This window comes from Actinia tenebrosa, unplaced genomic scaffold (genome assembly GCF_029948245.1).
Source record: "Actinia tenebrosa isolate PJP-AT-01 unplaced genomic scaffold, QUT_ActTen_1.0 PGA_scaffold4__44_contigs__length_22323623, whole genome shotgun sequence".
NCBI classification, from domain to species: domain Eukaryota; kingdom Metazoa; phylum Cnidaria; class Anthozoa; order Actiniaria; family Actiniidae; genus Actinia; species Actinia tenebrosa.
Window position 1 is genome coordinate 9,523,398 of NW_028292581.1, and position 14,492 is coordinate 9,537,889.

The 14,492-nt window shown below is 34.3% G+C and overlaps 1 protein-coding gene across 3 annotated transcripts; it reads left to right on the plus strand.

Annotated features, from left to right (window-relative positions):
• Nucleotides 1–381: 381 nt before the first annotated feature.
• On the plus strand, nt 382–14,345 carry LOC116296871 (RNA-binding protein 45). Of its 3 annotated transcripts, XR_004197169.2 has the most exons (3): nt 383–710; nt 8,413–9,657; nt 13,420–14,345. XR_004197169.2 is itself a non-coding variant. In XM_031704981.2 (2 exons), the coding sequence occupies exons 1-2, from the start codon at nt 417–419 to the stop codon at nt 9,580–9,582; spliced, it is 1,464 nt and encodes a 487-aa protein (XP_031560841.1). In that variant the 5' UTR covers nt 382–416; the 3' UTR covers nt 9,583–10,377. The 3 variants fall into 3 exon arrangements, 2 of the variants coding, with proteins under 2 accessions (XP_031560841.1, XP_088893150.1); XM_031704981.2 differs by lacking the exon at nt 13,420–14,345 and having other exon boundaries at nt 382–710; nt 8,413–10,377; XM_089037024.1 differs by lacking the exons at nt 383–710; nt 13,420–14,345 and adding an exon at nt 5,648–5,748 and having other exon boundaries at nt 8,413–10,377.
• The last annotated feature ends 147 nt before the right edge of the window (nt 14,346–14,492 follow it).

Sequence of the window (14,492 nt, forward strand, 5' to 3'; positions counted from 1 at the left end):
AGTCTTAGCGAGCGCCGCAGCAACACAAAGTGACAGTATAATCGCTCCATCATTTCTCAGTGGTCCTCAGTGCTCTCAATATTCAACTGAAACATGACGGTTTCACAAAGGGGGTCTGGCAACACCCCTGGATCCGTCACTGATACGCCGATATCATTTATTTTAGCCTCCCTGGGGCCTCAGTTCGTTCTTTCGTCTGTTTGTTTGTTTGTTTGTTGATTGATCTATTTACTTAGTTATTATTTGCAGTCTGAAGCCTGTTGTATCAAAATGCTAAGGTAGCTTAAATTCTTTTCATTGACGCTTTCAGGATACAAACTGAGCGAATGTGTAACACGCGTGTATTGGGCTTCCTGTGTACCGTTCGACCATGATGCAACACGTGCATCTTTTCTATGTCTCATTAGCCGGGCAAGATGGCCTCCAACAACATCGGTAACGATAGCGGTTCAAATTCAGGGCGAGTAGATGTCGATAATCCACCTTTTTCAAGAGTGTTTGTGGTATGTAGTAAGAGGCACACATCCGAAGACATGAGAACAGCTTTTGAGCACTATGGAACCATCGAAGACATTTGGATGGTCAAAGACAAGACGACCAAAGAAAATCGTGGTGTTTGTTATATCAAGTTCGAGAAAGCTTCCTCAGCAGCCCTAGCCTCTGAGCAGCTGGATGGAAAACAAATTGGAGACGATCCCAAACCCATTAAGGTATAGGTTTGAGAAGTTGACACGAGTTTTCAAAGAAGTGTTGTGTGGTTTATCGTGAAGTTGAAAGGGCTGTTGTTGTGTGTAGTAGCGATACGTGTATAAGTTCGGTCAGACATCACTGCACTCCACATGTGGTAGCATGGAACTACATGTGCGCCTTTTTAACAACTTTCCCTTAGGTAATAAAGATATCACCAAGAATCAATATCCTCTAGGATATTCATATGCCTTTTTTTCTTGAACGGCGGCTTTTTCGTATGTGTTTGAAGACTGCTTATACAAAAGTTCACTCCGGGCGTCACCAAAAAAATTCACTTTCCAAAAGCCTGCGAGTCATATTCTTTGGGCTAAATAATTGATGTAGATAACCACTTTCTCGTTGTTTTTTAGAGAAAGCTACTCTTATTTCAGAACAAGTCACTGAGAGCTAAACAATGACATAAATGTCTTTATTTTACAAGTGTTAATTCACTCTACAGTTTTGTCAATAATCTCAGTTTCGTATCGCTCCTTTTTCATTCGTTTTATTTTTGATATTTGTTGCTAATAATTCCAAACGTTGTTTCCAGTAATTAATTTTTAAGTGAAGAGATTTTCTCTTTATATATTGAAGACGCTATATTTATTCATAAGATGTATTTTTATTGCACTATATTTTTTAAAACACAGGATGCAACTCATTTTGCACGCTATTCAATAACGATTGTTTTGGAATTTAGAAATCGTGAAGCAAATTTTCTAAGGTTTAGAACAATAGTTTTTCGCCTTCATTTTCAATCTATTGAAGAAAGTCTTTAAATATTCATCACAAGTCTTTGGTACCTGTATTGTATTAACTTCATATTTTTGTTTGAAGGAATTCGGGCATTTTTCTGTTTGGAAATAAATTCATAAGACAATGGCTGGAAGATATAATGGGACTGTACGCTGGATCAACTTTGCTTAAGTTATTATATATGAGATAAAATAGTATTTTTTTAGTTTGCAGTCACAAAGTGTTTGGCTTTAGAAGGTTATTGTTTCAAGGGGTACTAATGTTTGTTTATTATTTATATGCTTTGTATCTGTTTTCAATAACAATACATTGGTTATTGCAAGGCTTTATTGCATATCAAGTTTTATCCTATATGACAGTACAGTCAATCAATAGATCAAACTAAATAGATCTGAAACTAAATTATAGAATACCAAAGAACAGTGTCACTTTTTTTGTCCACAATATTTTTCTATGGACTGACAAAAAAGAATCAGTTGTGTTGAAATGAAAAGGAAAATTCCAATGGTATATAGTAAAGATACGTGCTAGTAATTTTACTGAAGTCTCATACATTCAGCCCTTCATCAGAGGAATAAAAACTGCTAATTACGGTCCAATTCAACATCTTATGCCTGTCTTCTGTTTTTATGGGCAAGATGTTTTTACAGGCTTACTGCTTTAGAAACAACTTTTCTTACTAGCCATCCAAGGCATGGCTCCCTGGGCATCGATCAATAAAGTAAATCATAGCAAATACTCCCGAAATAGTCCACAAGAATTTAGCTAGCATAACCACAAGTGAAAATTACATGCTTTGATCATTTAAGATCTTTGTTATTGAAGAGGATAGTGAAAAGCCTATCATGTCAAGATGTTATACTTGTTGTCATGGATGTGTATGGATCCTTTAGAAATTGGTCTAGAATTCTCCTTATGGTGTATGAACTAAGACAATGTTATTTGATGAGGATGCTCTTAGAATACCTTTTTTATAATTGTTATTGAGATCAGGCTTTGTTTGGTAATACACTGTAGTTGTGTCAAATATATTTCTCAAAAGCTCATGCATAAAAAGCCAATATTCCTCTTTTTAGTTTCACATGTGTCAATTATTTAAAACATGGTGATCCATATTCTAAACAGTATTTATAAATTATTCTTTCTCCACATTGCATATTATCATCTACCAATATTACTTCACTCATATTTTGTCATACCCAAAGCAAGAATAAAAATGTTACATTATTTTTATTGGTTGAGCCACATCACTAACTTGTCATATACCAGAGTTTTTAAAATAAAATGTTGCACCTCTTTCGATTTATGTTTATAATTAATATTAAATGCAACAATTCTATGGATTTATGACAAAGGAAGTTTCAAAATACTAAATGTTAAAGGAATTTGAAAATTATTCACTTGGAATGATCATATACATCTAGGTATATATGATTAACACTGGGAAAATGATATACTAATGGAGCATGGATGCAAGATGCTAATTTCCTGAAAGTCATATTATCGACTTAATATACAGTTTTGAATCATTTTAAAATTCTTTTCAAAATGTCATGTACTAGCTTTTCTCTAAGATGGAAAACCAAATGCTGACATTCAGTATTATATTGATTTCATAGCAAATTATCTGATGAACTAAAGACTTTTTTATTCTCATTTCAATCTTTCTTAAAATTAGTTATCTTTCTTAAAATTAGTTTATATGTAGTGAATGGCATTATTGAACCCTGTGATTTTTGAAGAAGTCTTTTTTAGAAAATGAAAAAATATACTTTTGTTTGCTTCATATATTGTATTTCCCTCCTCCATTTTGTTTCTGTTTCAAAAGTCAAAGGGAGTTGACAGGATTCAAGGTATAAGTAAACAGCTGGTGAATGGCACTCATTTTTCTTTTCACCTGCTTTTCTCTGGCAACATTTGCCAATATACTGGTCAATTTGCAGATAAATTTTTTTAAATATTTCAATTGCAAAGTGAGAAAAATACAGGAGGTGAAATTATTGAGTGTGACGCAGCACAAGCATAGGAAAGGTCTGGAAAAATATTTTGTCATGTATAGTAAAGTATAGGAAAAACTGATTGTAAAGTATAGTTAAGTATAGGAAAAATACTAGAATTGTCACAAGTTGACTACTTTTTTTCTTTTCTGGCAAATAAGCCAACAAAAAATGACCTCTCTCAAAGTGAGACGTCACAACGAGTGACAAAATGAAAATAAACAAAGGCAAAAAAAACATAAAAGGGACATACATGTAAAATTAAAATAAGTTTGAAACTTGAAAAATCTCATTTTGAAAATCACATCGACATGATCAAACTTCTTTTAAAAAATTCAAATCTGACCATTGATATAAACTTTCTTTAGAGTAATTATATTTTCTAGATGAGAAATGCTGTTATCTTTTCAACAATGTTTAAATCCTAGCCTTAGGGAATCTGTCACAGTTATATATATATCCATGTGATAATGAAGTGTTTTCCAGCTTAGGATGAAAAATCTTTCAAGTATGCTTGTATAAATTGGTATGAATATTGCATAGTGTTTCTTAAATAAGTAATAAGGTATAAGCCTATCAATTTCAAAGTCTTTCATCGGAAATTATAATGCATCGTTAACAGGATGAATCTTAGACTTTGCTCAAAGTGTTTGGCTTTAGGAATCAACTTCTCTTTTTAATACTGGAGACATATATTAAAGGAAAAGGAATGTATGAAGTGCATATATGTCTGGCACCAAAGAAAGCAAAAGGTGGTGCGTGCTGGACCATGTGTGCAAAACTTTAATGTATCATGTTTTTTCTGAAAATCATTTTAACACTGTCTTCTGTTTTCAAGACAACATACATGTAATAATATATAATAATTCCGTTAAACTTATGGAAATCTGGTAAAAAATTGAATTTTCCGATTAAAAATCTCTTTAAATAATTCTCGACTAGATTGAAGCATGATAAATCCTATAACCTCATGAACATGCCATATTACACTTTAATTTCCCAAGCATTAGTTATTAAAAGTCTAACACTCATTTTAATTATTTTACTCCCAAGATCCATTTAAACACCTTACTAAAGTTTTCATGGGAAAAAACTTAAGTGTAATACATACATCAGTAAAAATATATATATATTCCATGCATGTGGCCAATGACTGTTGTTCTACACTTAAATTGAACACTTGAGTTTATTTTATTTTTCACTTAAATTAACATACTTTTTTTCTCTCTCTCTTCCATCATTTCATCTTCTTGAATAGATTTTTATACAGTAGTCTGACTTTAAAAATTGTATACTAGTCTATTTAGGTTAAGACTGTGGAACCTGAAAATATGAGGCAATACATCTATGAAATCATTGGCAAAAGCATGAATTTCTCTATTATACAGATAACACTTTGGTACAATATTAATTTTAATGGATTGATAATGGTCGAAGAATAGTACTTGGCTTTTAAAGAATATATTTTCTTATTTCCTATATGAATGGCATCACTAGGAGATTTTGTCCTCATCCCATAGTTGTAGAATTCCACTCTGTCGTAAACTAGGGCTTGAATAACTATAATGTGCTTATTTTAGGTTAAAGTTTTGAATGAATGATTGAATTTGGAAGAAGTAGGTTACTAGGCTAGCAGGTGATTGGTTGTAGGATCACTTAACATAGATAATACATTTAAAGTTTCAGTACTGCGTAATTGAAAAGTAGAAAAACATGTTTCCTCTGCTCTCTCATGATCTTCTAATACGCATTACTTTTTTTCCTTTTTTTTAAATTTTAGTATTTTATTTTGTACATGGACATTGACATAAATTTTTCGGGTAAGATTTTATTCTCATACGTTGTTCCCACCAATTATACAATTAAATAATCATAACTAACCAAATCCTACTGATTAAAAACCAATTACATCAACATCATTAATGGAGGAAATATCCTGATATCTTCTTAAATTATCCATCACCAAAATTAGGATACAGGCTTTGTGTCTGTGAGGTCATAAGCACCTTGTTTGAGCGCAGGTGGCCTGTTTTCCTTTGAATTACCTTTGACCATTACCTTTAAATAATATAAGATTTAGTCTAACTCATCAACAGGTATTTAGAATGTGAACACAGTTGAAAGATCCATTTTCATTTGAACACAGCTTCGGTGAAGAGTCTGTAGTTACTCTGCTCTTATTATATCTCTGTGGAGTTTAAATGGTATAATGTGGAATATGAACTTTCACAGAAAAAGGCACATTGGCTTTGGTTTTCATGTCAAGGTACGGTAGTTATTGTTACAGCTTTTACTAGAAGAATGTTAGTTTATTATTCATTCTGCAATGAAAACAAGGCCCTGGTCTCTATTACAAGAAACTATTTTGGAAGTTATTTTTTTCGTTAAGCTAAGCTTTCCATTTTTACTTTTCCCCCTCTTCTCTTATGTAAACTGTTTATAAATTTTGATAAGATTTTTGAAATTAGATTTAAGTTTATTTTTTAAGTTTCTCCATTTTTCTGTTGCCTAATTCATATTTATGCAGTGCAGTTATGTTTACTTATTTTAAAAGAAATATTTCTTTACTATATTTTTATTTTTGATAGGTTTAAAAATATTTTTATCAGAAGTTGTCATGTTCTGTCATCAATTATATTTACTCAATCCTAAATTTAGGAAATATTCTTGCAGCTGATAGTGAAATCTTAAGCTGAATATCTCATAAACTTTATCGTTCCATTCTAGCAATATTATAGCACAATTATAAGTAAATACCCAATCCCTGGGGAAAATCAGATCTGTAAAAATTCTTTTTCTTTTATTTAAATTTCAAAAGAGAATTATTATGTTTAGATATTTTTTTGAAAACCTGGTGATGATTGTAGCAGTAGTGTTGATGAGCCTCTCCATTGAACATGTTATTTGGTGGTATGCACTGCTACCACGGGCACTGTCTCTCATTGCTATGTAGATCATTTTTTGAGTCACACGTTCGACTCTTAACTGAACTGCATATGTTATGTGAGTTTGCCACAAGCGTTTTTCTCTTGGTTCTCCGTTGTTTTCCTTCCATCAAAACCAACTTGTGCGTTGAGTGTTATAATGTAATGGTTGTTCGTATGAAGCAAATCTCAAATAAAAACCCTTTGTGTGGAGTTATAATTGTAAAATATAAGTTTTTTGTAAGTTATGTCATTTGAATGAAAAATTTCAACATTTTGAAATCATTACTTTTTTAGGGTGTTAACATCAGAATGGTTAGATACAATTTACTTTGTTGTTATCCTACTTGGGTAATGAAGAACTCTGAATTATTAAGTACACTGAACCCAATATAGAAATGTGAATAAAACTTTTATTCAACTTGTAAAATTGTATTCTGTTTTTCATATATTTTACACATCTTGTTTCGAAGCAAAAATATATTTATTAACAAAAGGGCTTATGTATAGTTTGAACATAAAATGATGAGCAAAAACACTAAAAGCTAATTGAAAATAATGTTCCTCTTGTAGAGCTTTTTAATTTTTAGTATGATTTAAAAAATATGTGATAGGAAAATTCCTTTGAAAAAATGTGAAACGTGAACAAGATTTGCTTTCCAACTTTTTTGCCCATTAAATTGGAAACTACACAATTTCAGTATATTTGTTAAGCATTTTTTTCTTCATTATCTATTTCATTTGCCAGCAAAATCAGTCCATTATTTTCTAAACATTATCTTATGTTACTTGTATTTTTCCCTTACCTAGAACATTCTGAAGACTTGCATATAAGATTTGATTTTAAGATTGAACAAAGGATAAAGATGCGATAACAGCATGTAGTTATTTGTTATTTCAAACCAGTTCAATATTATGTCATTTCATACTTTGGAATAGTGGAATTAAAACCTGTGGGTGAGCTTAATGTTCTGTTCTCATTCTTCATATGATAACCATCAAATTCAATTATAGTATTAATCTTTTCATTGTCTTTTAATCACAGTTAAATCACAGTAAGACGTTTTAGTACTCCTATTTATCCTACAAAAATTGTTTAGGCAGTAAAGGAAACACAGGAGCTAGAAACTGGAAGCTTTTCAGCAGGTTATACTCTATCAATAGTGCCAAATTGGATGAAATTTTGTTGTTACTTGAGTCATGTGTAGTTAAAATTTTTATTGCCTCCTGAATTATTTATGCTAGAGATCCCTACTCTTATTAAGACTGATTTATCTAGTAGTCAAAATAGAACGAGTTCGTCTAAGGAACACATTAGCAATATACTGCTTTTCTAATGCAAATTCTCTCTCCTTCACATTTACTCAGGGGGCAAAATGTCAGAAATTTGTTGAATTAATGAGACAAAACGTTGCTTTGCCATACCATTTTGCCCACCTGAGTAAACTGGAACAAGAAAAATTGTAATATGCGGATTTATTACAAGCATATTTAAAAATAGATAAGCAATGTGTTGATGTTCGTACATTATAAAGAAATAGTTCTTATTAGTTTTTTTTTTTTTTTAATTTTTAATATTATTATATATTTAGATTCGGCTATATTCCTTCCTATCTTAGTATTGATGATGGCAATGGACCCTTCTCAGAATTATCTTGTGATACTAACATGGAAATACAAAACCAATGCCACAAATTTTATCGAGAAACATCAGGTTTCTTCTCTATTTTCATGTGAGCCTGCCCTGGGATCCAAAAGCTATTTATTGTTGCTCCGGGGTTTGCTGTTTTGTAGGGAAGGCGCTCATCCCGTTATGACTACAGGAAGCGAAATATGAACCTCACATCCAAGAAAATTTTGACAAGGGTCCATTGGATTGCTAATCCAAAAATGCAAACATGCACTTCTATTTTGTTTATTATTACTTATGCATGTGTTGATCGATTCTCATCACATGCAAACTTCTTGTTTCCGCTATGTTGTTAATTTTCAATTTCTCTTTTTAGGCAATGATTGCCCAGTCAAAACATTCAGGTTCTAAAATGGACTTCCACGATCCCACAACAATGACACGTCTGTTTGTAATCTGCCCCAAGGACTACACAGATGACGACTTACGTTCCAAATTTGAGAATTTTGGAGATTTAGAATACGTCCAAATAGTCCGTGACCACAAGACAAGAGAAAACAAAGGCTATGGTTATGTTAAGTTCAACAAGGCTTCCACCGCATCGTTAGCTCTTGAGAACTGCGACAAGGGACTTAAAGCAGTGTGGGCTGAACCAAAGTCGTCTAAAGTCTCCAGATATGCAGCTGTTGCAGCTTCTTCTGTCGCTACAGCGTTTACTCCTCCGAACCCATTCCTTGAGCAAGGGATCTTCTCTGCCACCATTCCACAAGCACAGCCAGCTCTTCATCAACCTATGGAGTTCTTTGCCAACCAGACAGGAGCTAATGCAGCAGCATCTGTAGCAGAATCCATAACATCTTCACATACACCAACCAGGCTGTTTGTCATTGTATCGGTGTCCCTAACTCAAGAGCAAGTAGCTCGTTTATTTGATATTATCCCTGGGATGCAAGTATGTGACCTGAAGCGCAATTACAATACTGGAGAGTCCAAAGGTTTTGCATATGTTACCTATAACTCCGTGGGCTCTGCTATCTATGCCAAGGAAAAGTTAAATGGCTTTGAATATCCACCAGGGTCCAAACTTGTCATTAAATACGCCGAGGACCCCCCATCAGGCCGTACTAACTCAGAATCTGGCTCGTCATATAATATGTTTGGCTCCAAGTCCTCGATTCTTGGTCCCACTTCCGCATCCCCTTCACTTAGTCTTGATAATAGTCAACTGTACACCACTGCAGCTCTCCCTGCACCCGTTCCTCTAGCAGACGAGAATGCGGAAGTAGCGTCGCGGTTGTTTATAGTCTGCAACCCCGCACCACCACCTGAACAGGTATTAAAAGACGTCTTCAGTCGATTTGGTAACCTCATTGACGTGTATATGATGAAAGACCGGAACTTTGGTTACGCAAAGTTCGCGTCCAAAGATTCTGCTGATGTAGCCATTGAAGGACTTCATGGCCATCAAGTCTTAGGAATGAAGCTCAAGGTCATGCATGCCGATCCACCGAAAAATGAGTCTTCTAGAAAGCGACCTCGAACATAAGGCATACCCAAGCAAGCAACCAATGGCCTGTTTGTGTGTTAACTTTCATCAACAAGAAAAGTCTGTGTCTTGCAGGTAATGTACCAATATATAGACTGTGTGAGTTGGAAGTGATAATATAAAAGTGGACAGAATACAACATACTTGGAAATCCCAAACAACAGAACTGTGTTTAACCTTTAGTAGACAATAAACACATGGTCACACTCTCTTGACTTGCCACTCCACACAGACCGCGACGTCTACTCACGACGACAAGAGGTTATGGGAAGTGAACAGACGATACATGACAGTGATCTGGGATGGACTACATGACATGGTGGACTGGAGTGACGTACGGCCTTGAAGGGAGGACAATGGCAATTATGATTACACTTACAGGAACATGCAAACGAGTTAGCACTCTGATTATAATTACGTTGTAAAGGGATTGCCAAGAATTTTAAAACGCTCTGCAATTTTCAGATGAACATATATATGAATATACGTTTAAGTTATTCCATCCTATTCCCTAACAAGTACAAATAAACTGTACATAGTGGTCAAGCCTCGTTATCAAAGCTACGATTATTTTAAAATCCGTTATTCCTTTATTCCTTTCTTATTTGAATACTTATAAGGTTGTTGCGTTGTTTACACTTATATAAAGGATGTTGCGTTTGTAATTAATATTGCATTCCCTGATACAATAATGCATAATATATATTAATAATATTTCGGTTGAGTGAATGTTAACGTTAGTTAGTGTATAAAATGCGAGTTTTAATGCAACAAACATGAAATATTTCTCCAGAACATCACTGTATCGTTCTCGATCTGTTTCTACTTATTGTTCCAGTTATGAAATCAACACTGAATTATCAAAAATCGCAACAGAAACCCCATGAATGTTTGGGGGTTAGACTGAGACAGTGCGCTGCTAATGCGCATTCAGTCCCATCACCCTCCCGTGGGCTCGATCCCGAGTCCCGGGCACGCTATCATCCCTCATCCCCCATCCCCGCGAAAATCGACCCTTATCACCCGAAACAGGTGCCACAGGTTTATTAGCTTCACATCTATTGAGTGCTCGTACAACAGCGCTGTACTTGAAGCCATCGTTTCGCATGGACATAAGTCTCATCTAACAAAAATGAGTGCGTCATGGATCCACACTACTTTGAAAATGTGACGACGCAATTTATCGTCAATAAGAGGACAGACAGAAGAACCTGATGTCTATTTGTTAATTTGAAACGTGAATTTTTTTTAAACGTGTTCCATGCACTTTCACACAGTAAAGCACAGTTGACAATTTGCAAACTATGATTTTAGTTTTTATCTCTTATTCTTCCTCATATCCCTCCTATCATATAGTCCCTCGTATAATTATTCGTTTTGTCCGTCAGTTTCTTGACAGTTCCATTGGCCGTGCATTTCGAGGATCAAGTTTTTCAATCAAATCTTAACCGCGTCGAGATAACGATCTCACGAGCACATGGCCTTACACAATCTTCCAACCCACGCATTTCACTGCTTCTAGTTTTCCATTTCGCGACCAAATCTCATTTTCTGGAACGTTTTCATGGATTTTTTTGGGTAATTTTCTTCGTTTAATTACATGTGTTTTTCTTTTGGAAAAATGAGTAGACTTAAGTGTCGCTAGATAGTTAAATCTTTTATTATTTTCGCGGTTCTCATTTCAGTGATATAACATCAATCTCACTACGTCAGTATATTTTTTTACCACAAACACCCTGGCATTTTCCTATGTTTGTCATTGATACTTAAGGCGACTCCAACATAATTGCCATTGCATTTTGTGTGTGTGTTTTTTTGTTTTTTAATTCGGTCGTATCGCGTCAAAAACACTCGGATATTTTTGAATTTAGCTCGTATAGTAGCTAAAACGTTTAGCTTTTAACGATGTATTCAAACTTTATCTTTGAGTCGCGTTTACGGTTACGAGCTGGTTTTCTAACAGTGGTAAAACAGTTTGTTTTACAAAGGTAGCTCTTAATAGCTAGTGTGTAACAAACCTGTGGCCCTCGTTTACTGATTTTTCTAGAACAAAAAAATAAATTAACCGTTTAGGTTAAACTGTTGTTTTCTATCATTATCTTTGAATATTCCAATGAAAACTTGAACCCCTAGTACTATATTAGAAATTACCCATTCTCAAACCTCGGCCCGCTCGAGTGACTATTGGACCAACAAAGCAAGTACCGTCATGTCGGTTTATTCGCGTTGTCAAAAAGTAATCAATAATTAACGCTGTTTATTGAACATAATCTTCATCAAAGCTTCGAATGGACCTAATCCACTTGGACATAATGTTTTGCCCATTTCAGACCACGTGTCATTCTCTTGAGAATAAGATTCTTTGTTTGAGTTGTATCCATATCATGTGTCTTCTCGTGCACAACCGCTAAACAAAGAAATGATACCCTAGGGAATGACAAGTGTTGTGGAATGGGAAAACAGTGGATTTGGTCCATTGATCAAGAGACCTCGCAGCTCAGCCAATGAATAAGATATGATGTCTTTACTAGTGGTTGGGCTTTGCGCAACACTATGGTTTCATGAAACCATGTGTTGCGCAAAGCCCAACCACTAGTAAAGACATCATACCACTCGTTCCTGATACTATCTTGTACGTTCTATACAAAGTTGAACTGGCAAAAAAATTAAAAGACGAAGTATAGGAAAGGGTGTCCGCAATAACATCAAACACTGAATAAAGTACCTTCTCAAAAATTTCTAAAATATTCCCCGATTTCCTATTTTGTAGTCTTCATGGGTCCCCCGTCGTTAGGCACAACTGAAATGACAACCAGATTGTGTAGTACTAAAATGAGCCAACAAAAAATTAAGACTGCCTCACATGTGAGATGATATTACTTGACGTACTTTTGTTGTTTCATAAAATTTCTAAAACGTATGCCCACCTATTTTTAACACTCGTAATGACAGCCAGTCTTCGTGAGGTATTTCACTGCATCCAACCGCGCCCACTTGTAGAAGCCAATCCTCTCACGGTTTAACCATAAACTTGGTACCTTTGTATACATATTTGCCTTTGCAAATAACTCAAAGTTTAGTCAAAAAGTACTAATATTATTACGGTGACACCTTGTGAGCATCGTCCAACATCTAAGGCCAACATATATGCTCTTGACAAGGATTAGAGTAGAACATCCTTTTAGCCAATGAATATTTATAATAGTTAATATCATCTTTCTCATTTACCATGACTTGGTTCCTTTGTATACATATTTGCCCTTGCAAATGACTCAAAGTTTAATTTAAAGAGTACCAATATTATTACGGTGGCACCTTGTGAACATCGTCTAACATCTATAGCCAACATATATGCTCTTGGCAAGGATTAGAGTAGAACATCCCTTTAGTGAACATAGCTATCATGACGGTCACTACCTTTCATTCCAAGATGGTCGTCACCTTTCCCTGCACCACTGATCTTGCATGCCACTTTCCTAGCTTACAATTGCGTTCATGCTACTATTTCTCCATCTTTCATACCATCTTGTTAAACTGAAATCATATATGAACATGGCTGACACTTAATTCTAATGGAACTGAATACAACGATTCATCTTTTCACACATTTCAGTTCCGCTGTAAGTAGTAGAACACCGTAAAAGTCTCGAACACGCCCGTAAAAAATTAAAAATTGGGTCAGATTCGTTCTTCCTCAGGCTCTGTCACACATTGGTGAACACTTTCACACCTTCTTGAATTTACTATCTTTGGCCATTTGAACTACCATTTTCGAAGCCTCCGTTATTTTACAAATGTTTGTATAATGCACTGATTGTTTTACTTATCTTTATATAGGTCGATATCCATGGACTGCTCAACAGATGGAATCCAAAGAAGGCCGGTACTGAGATCATTCAGTCATCAACCAAGAAAAAAGCGAAAGTTATTAAATTCAGTTCCTGAATAACATGCAGAAGCAGTATTTTTATACTTCAATACAAGTATTTACAAATATTTGTCTTAACTGAGTATTTAAAAAGAAAGACATTCATGTATATATTATGGAAAGGAAAAAATAGTTTATTTATCAAAATCTGTCGGTTCAGAATTCTTAAGAAAGAATAAAGTATTTATAAAGAATCACATTCATGTATATATTATGGAAAGGGAAAAATAATTAGTTTACCTTATTCTTACTAATTTTCGCGATTTTAGAAAAAGTGCGAAATTTAATACGCGCAAAAAAAAAAAGATTGCGCGAAATTAGTATAGGAAATCGCACGATCTCGAGTACAATTCGGAATTTATAGGTAGACGAGCCTTTTAGGCAAGTCCAATTTGAGAACTTTTAAAAAATCACAAGTATCTACAAATCCCGACATGTACGAGAAGATTGTGCGATTTTTTGTTTATGATACACTCAAAAAAATTGAGCAAATTAATTGGGACTCTACAGAGTACAATTTGGGATTTTATTGTACTCTTTTTTTCCAATCAGAATCGAGTAATTTTGCAGAGCGTATGATAATTAAGTACACGCGAAACAAATATAGTAAGAATAAGGTATTTATTAAAATCTATTGGTTCCACATGTGAAATAAACGGTCGACTTCAGTTTTAAAAGGTTTTTGGTCACTGTTTTAGCCAGGGTCCAGTTGTACGAAGGATGGATAGCGCTATCCGACAAATAAATCTTATCCAGTGGATAAAGTTATTGGATAACTTATCCACTGGATTTATCCAGGGGATTTGGTTTCTGGTTTATATACAGCTATTATTCAAAAAAGGTTGAATACTCTATAGTGCTTACTGAAAGTGCATTCCAATGAAATTTGAAATTCCATTAAATATACAGCAGTTAACTCAACATGTAGTTAGTATATTGTTTCAGATGGAATACACTAAAAATAGTATAAATAATTATTATC

Bases quoted from the DNA above. Each gene is read 5' to 3' on its own strand.
- LOC116296871 (XM_031704981.2), top strand. From the start codon at position 417: ATGGCCTCCAACAACATCGGTAACGATAGCGGTTCAAATTCAGGGCGA. The intron at 711-8,412 runs GTATAGGTTTGA...TTCTCTTTTTAG, and splicing joins ACGATCCCAAACCCATTAAG to GCAATGATTGCCCAGTCAAA.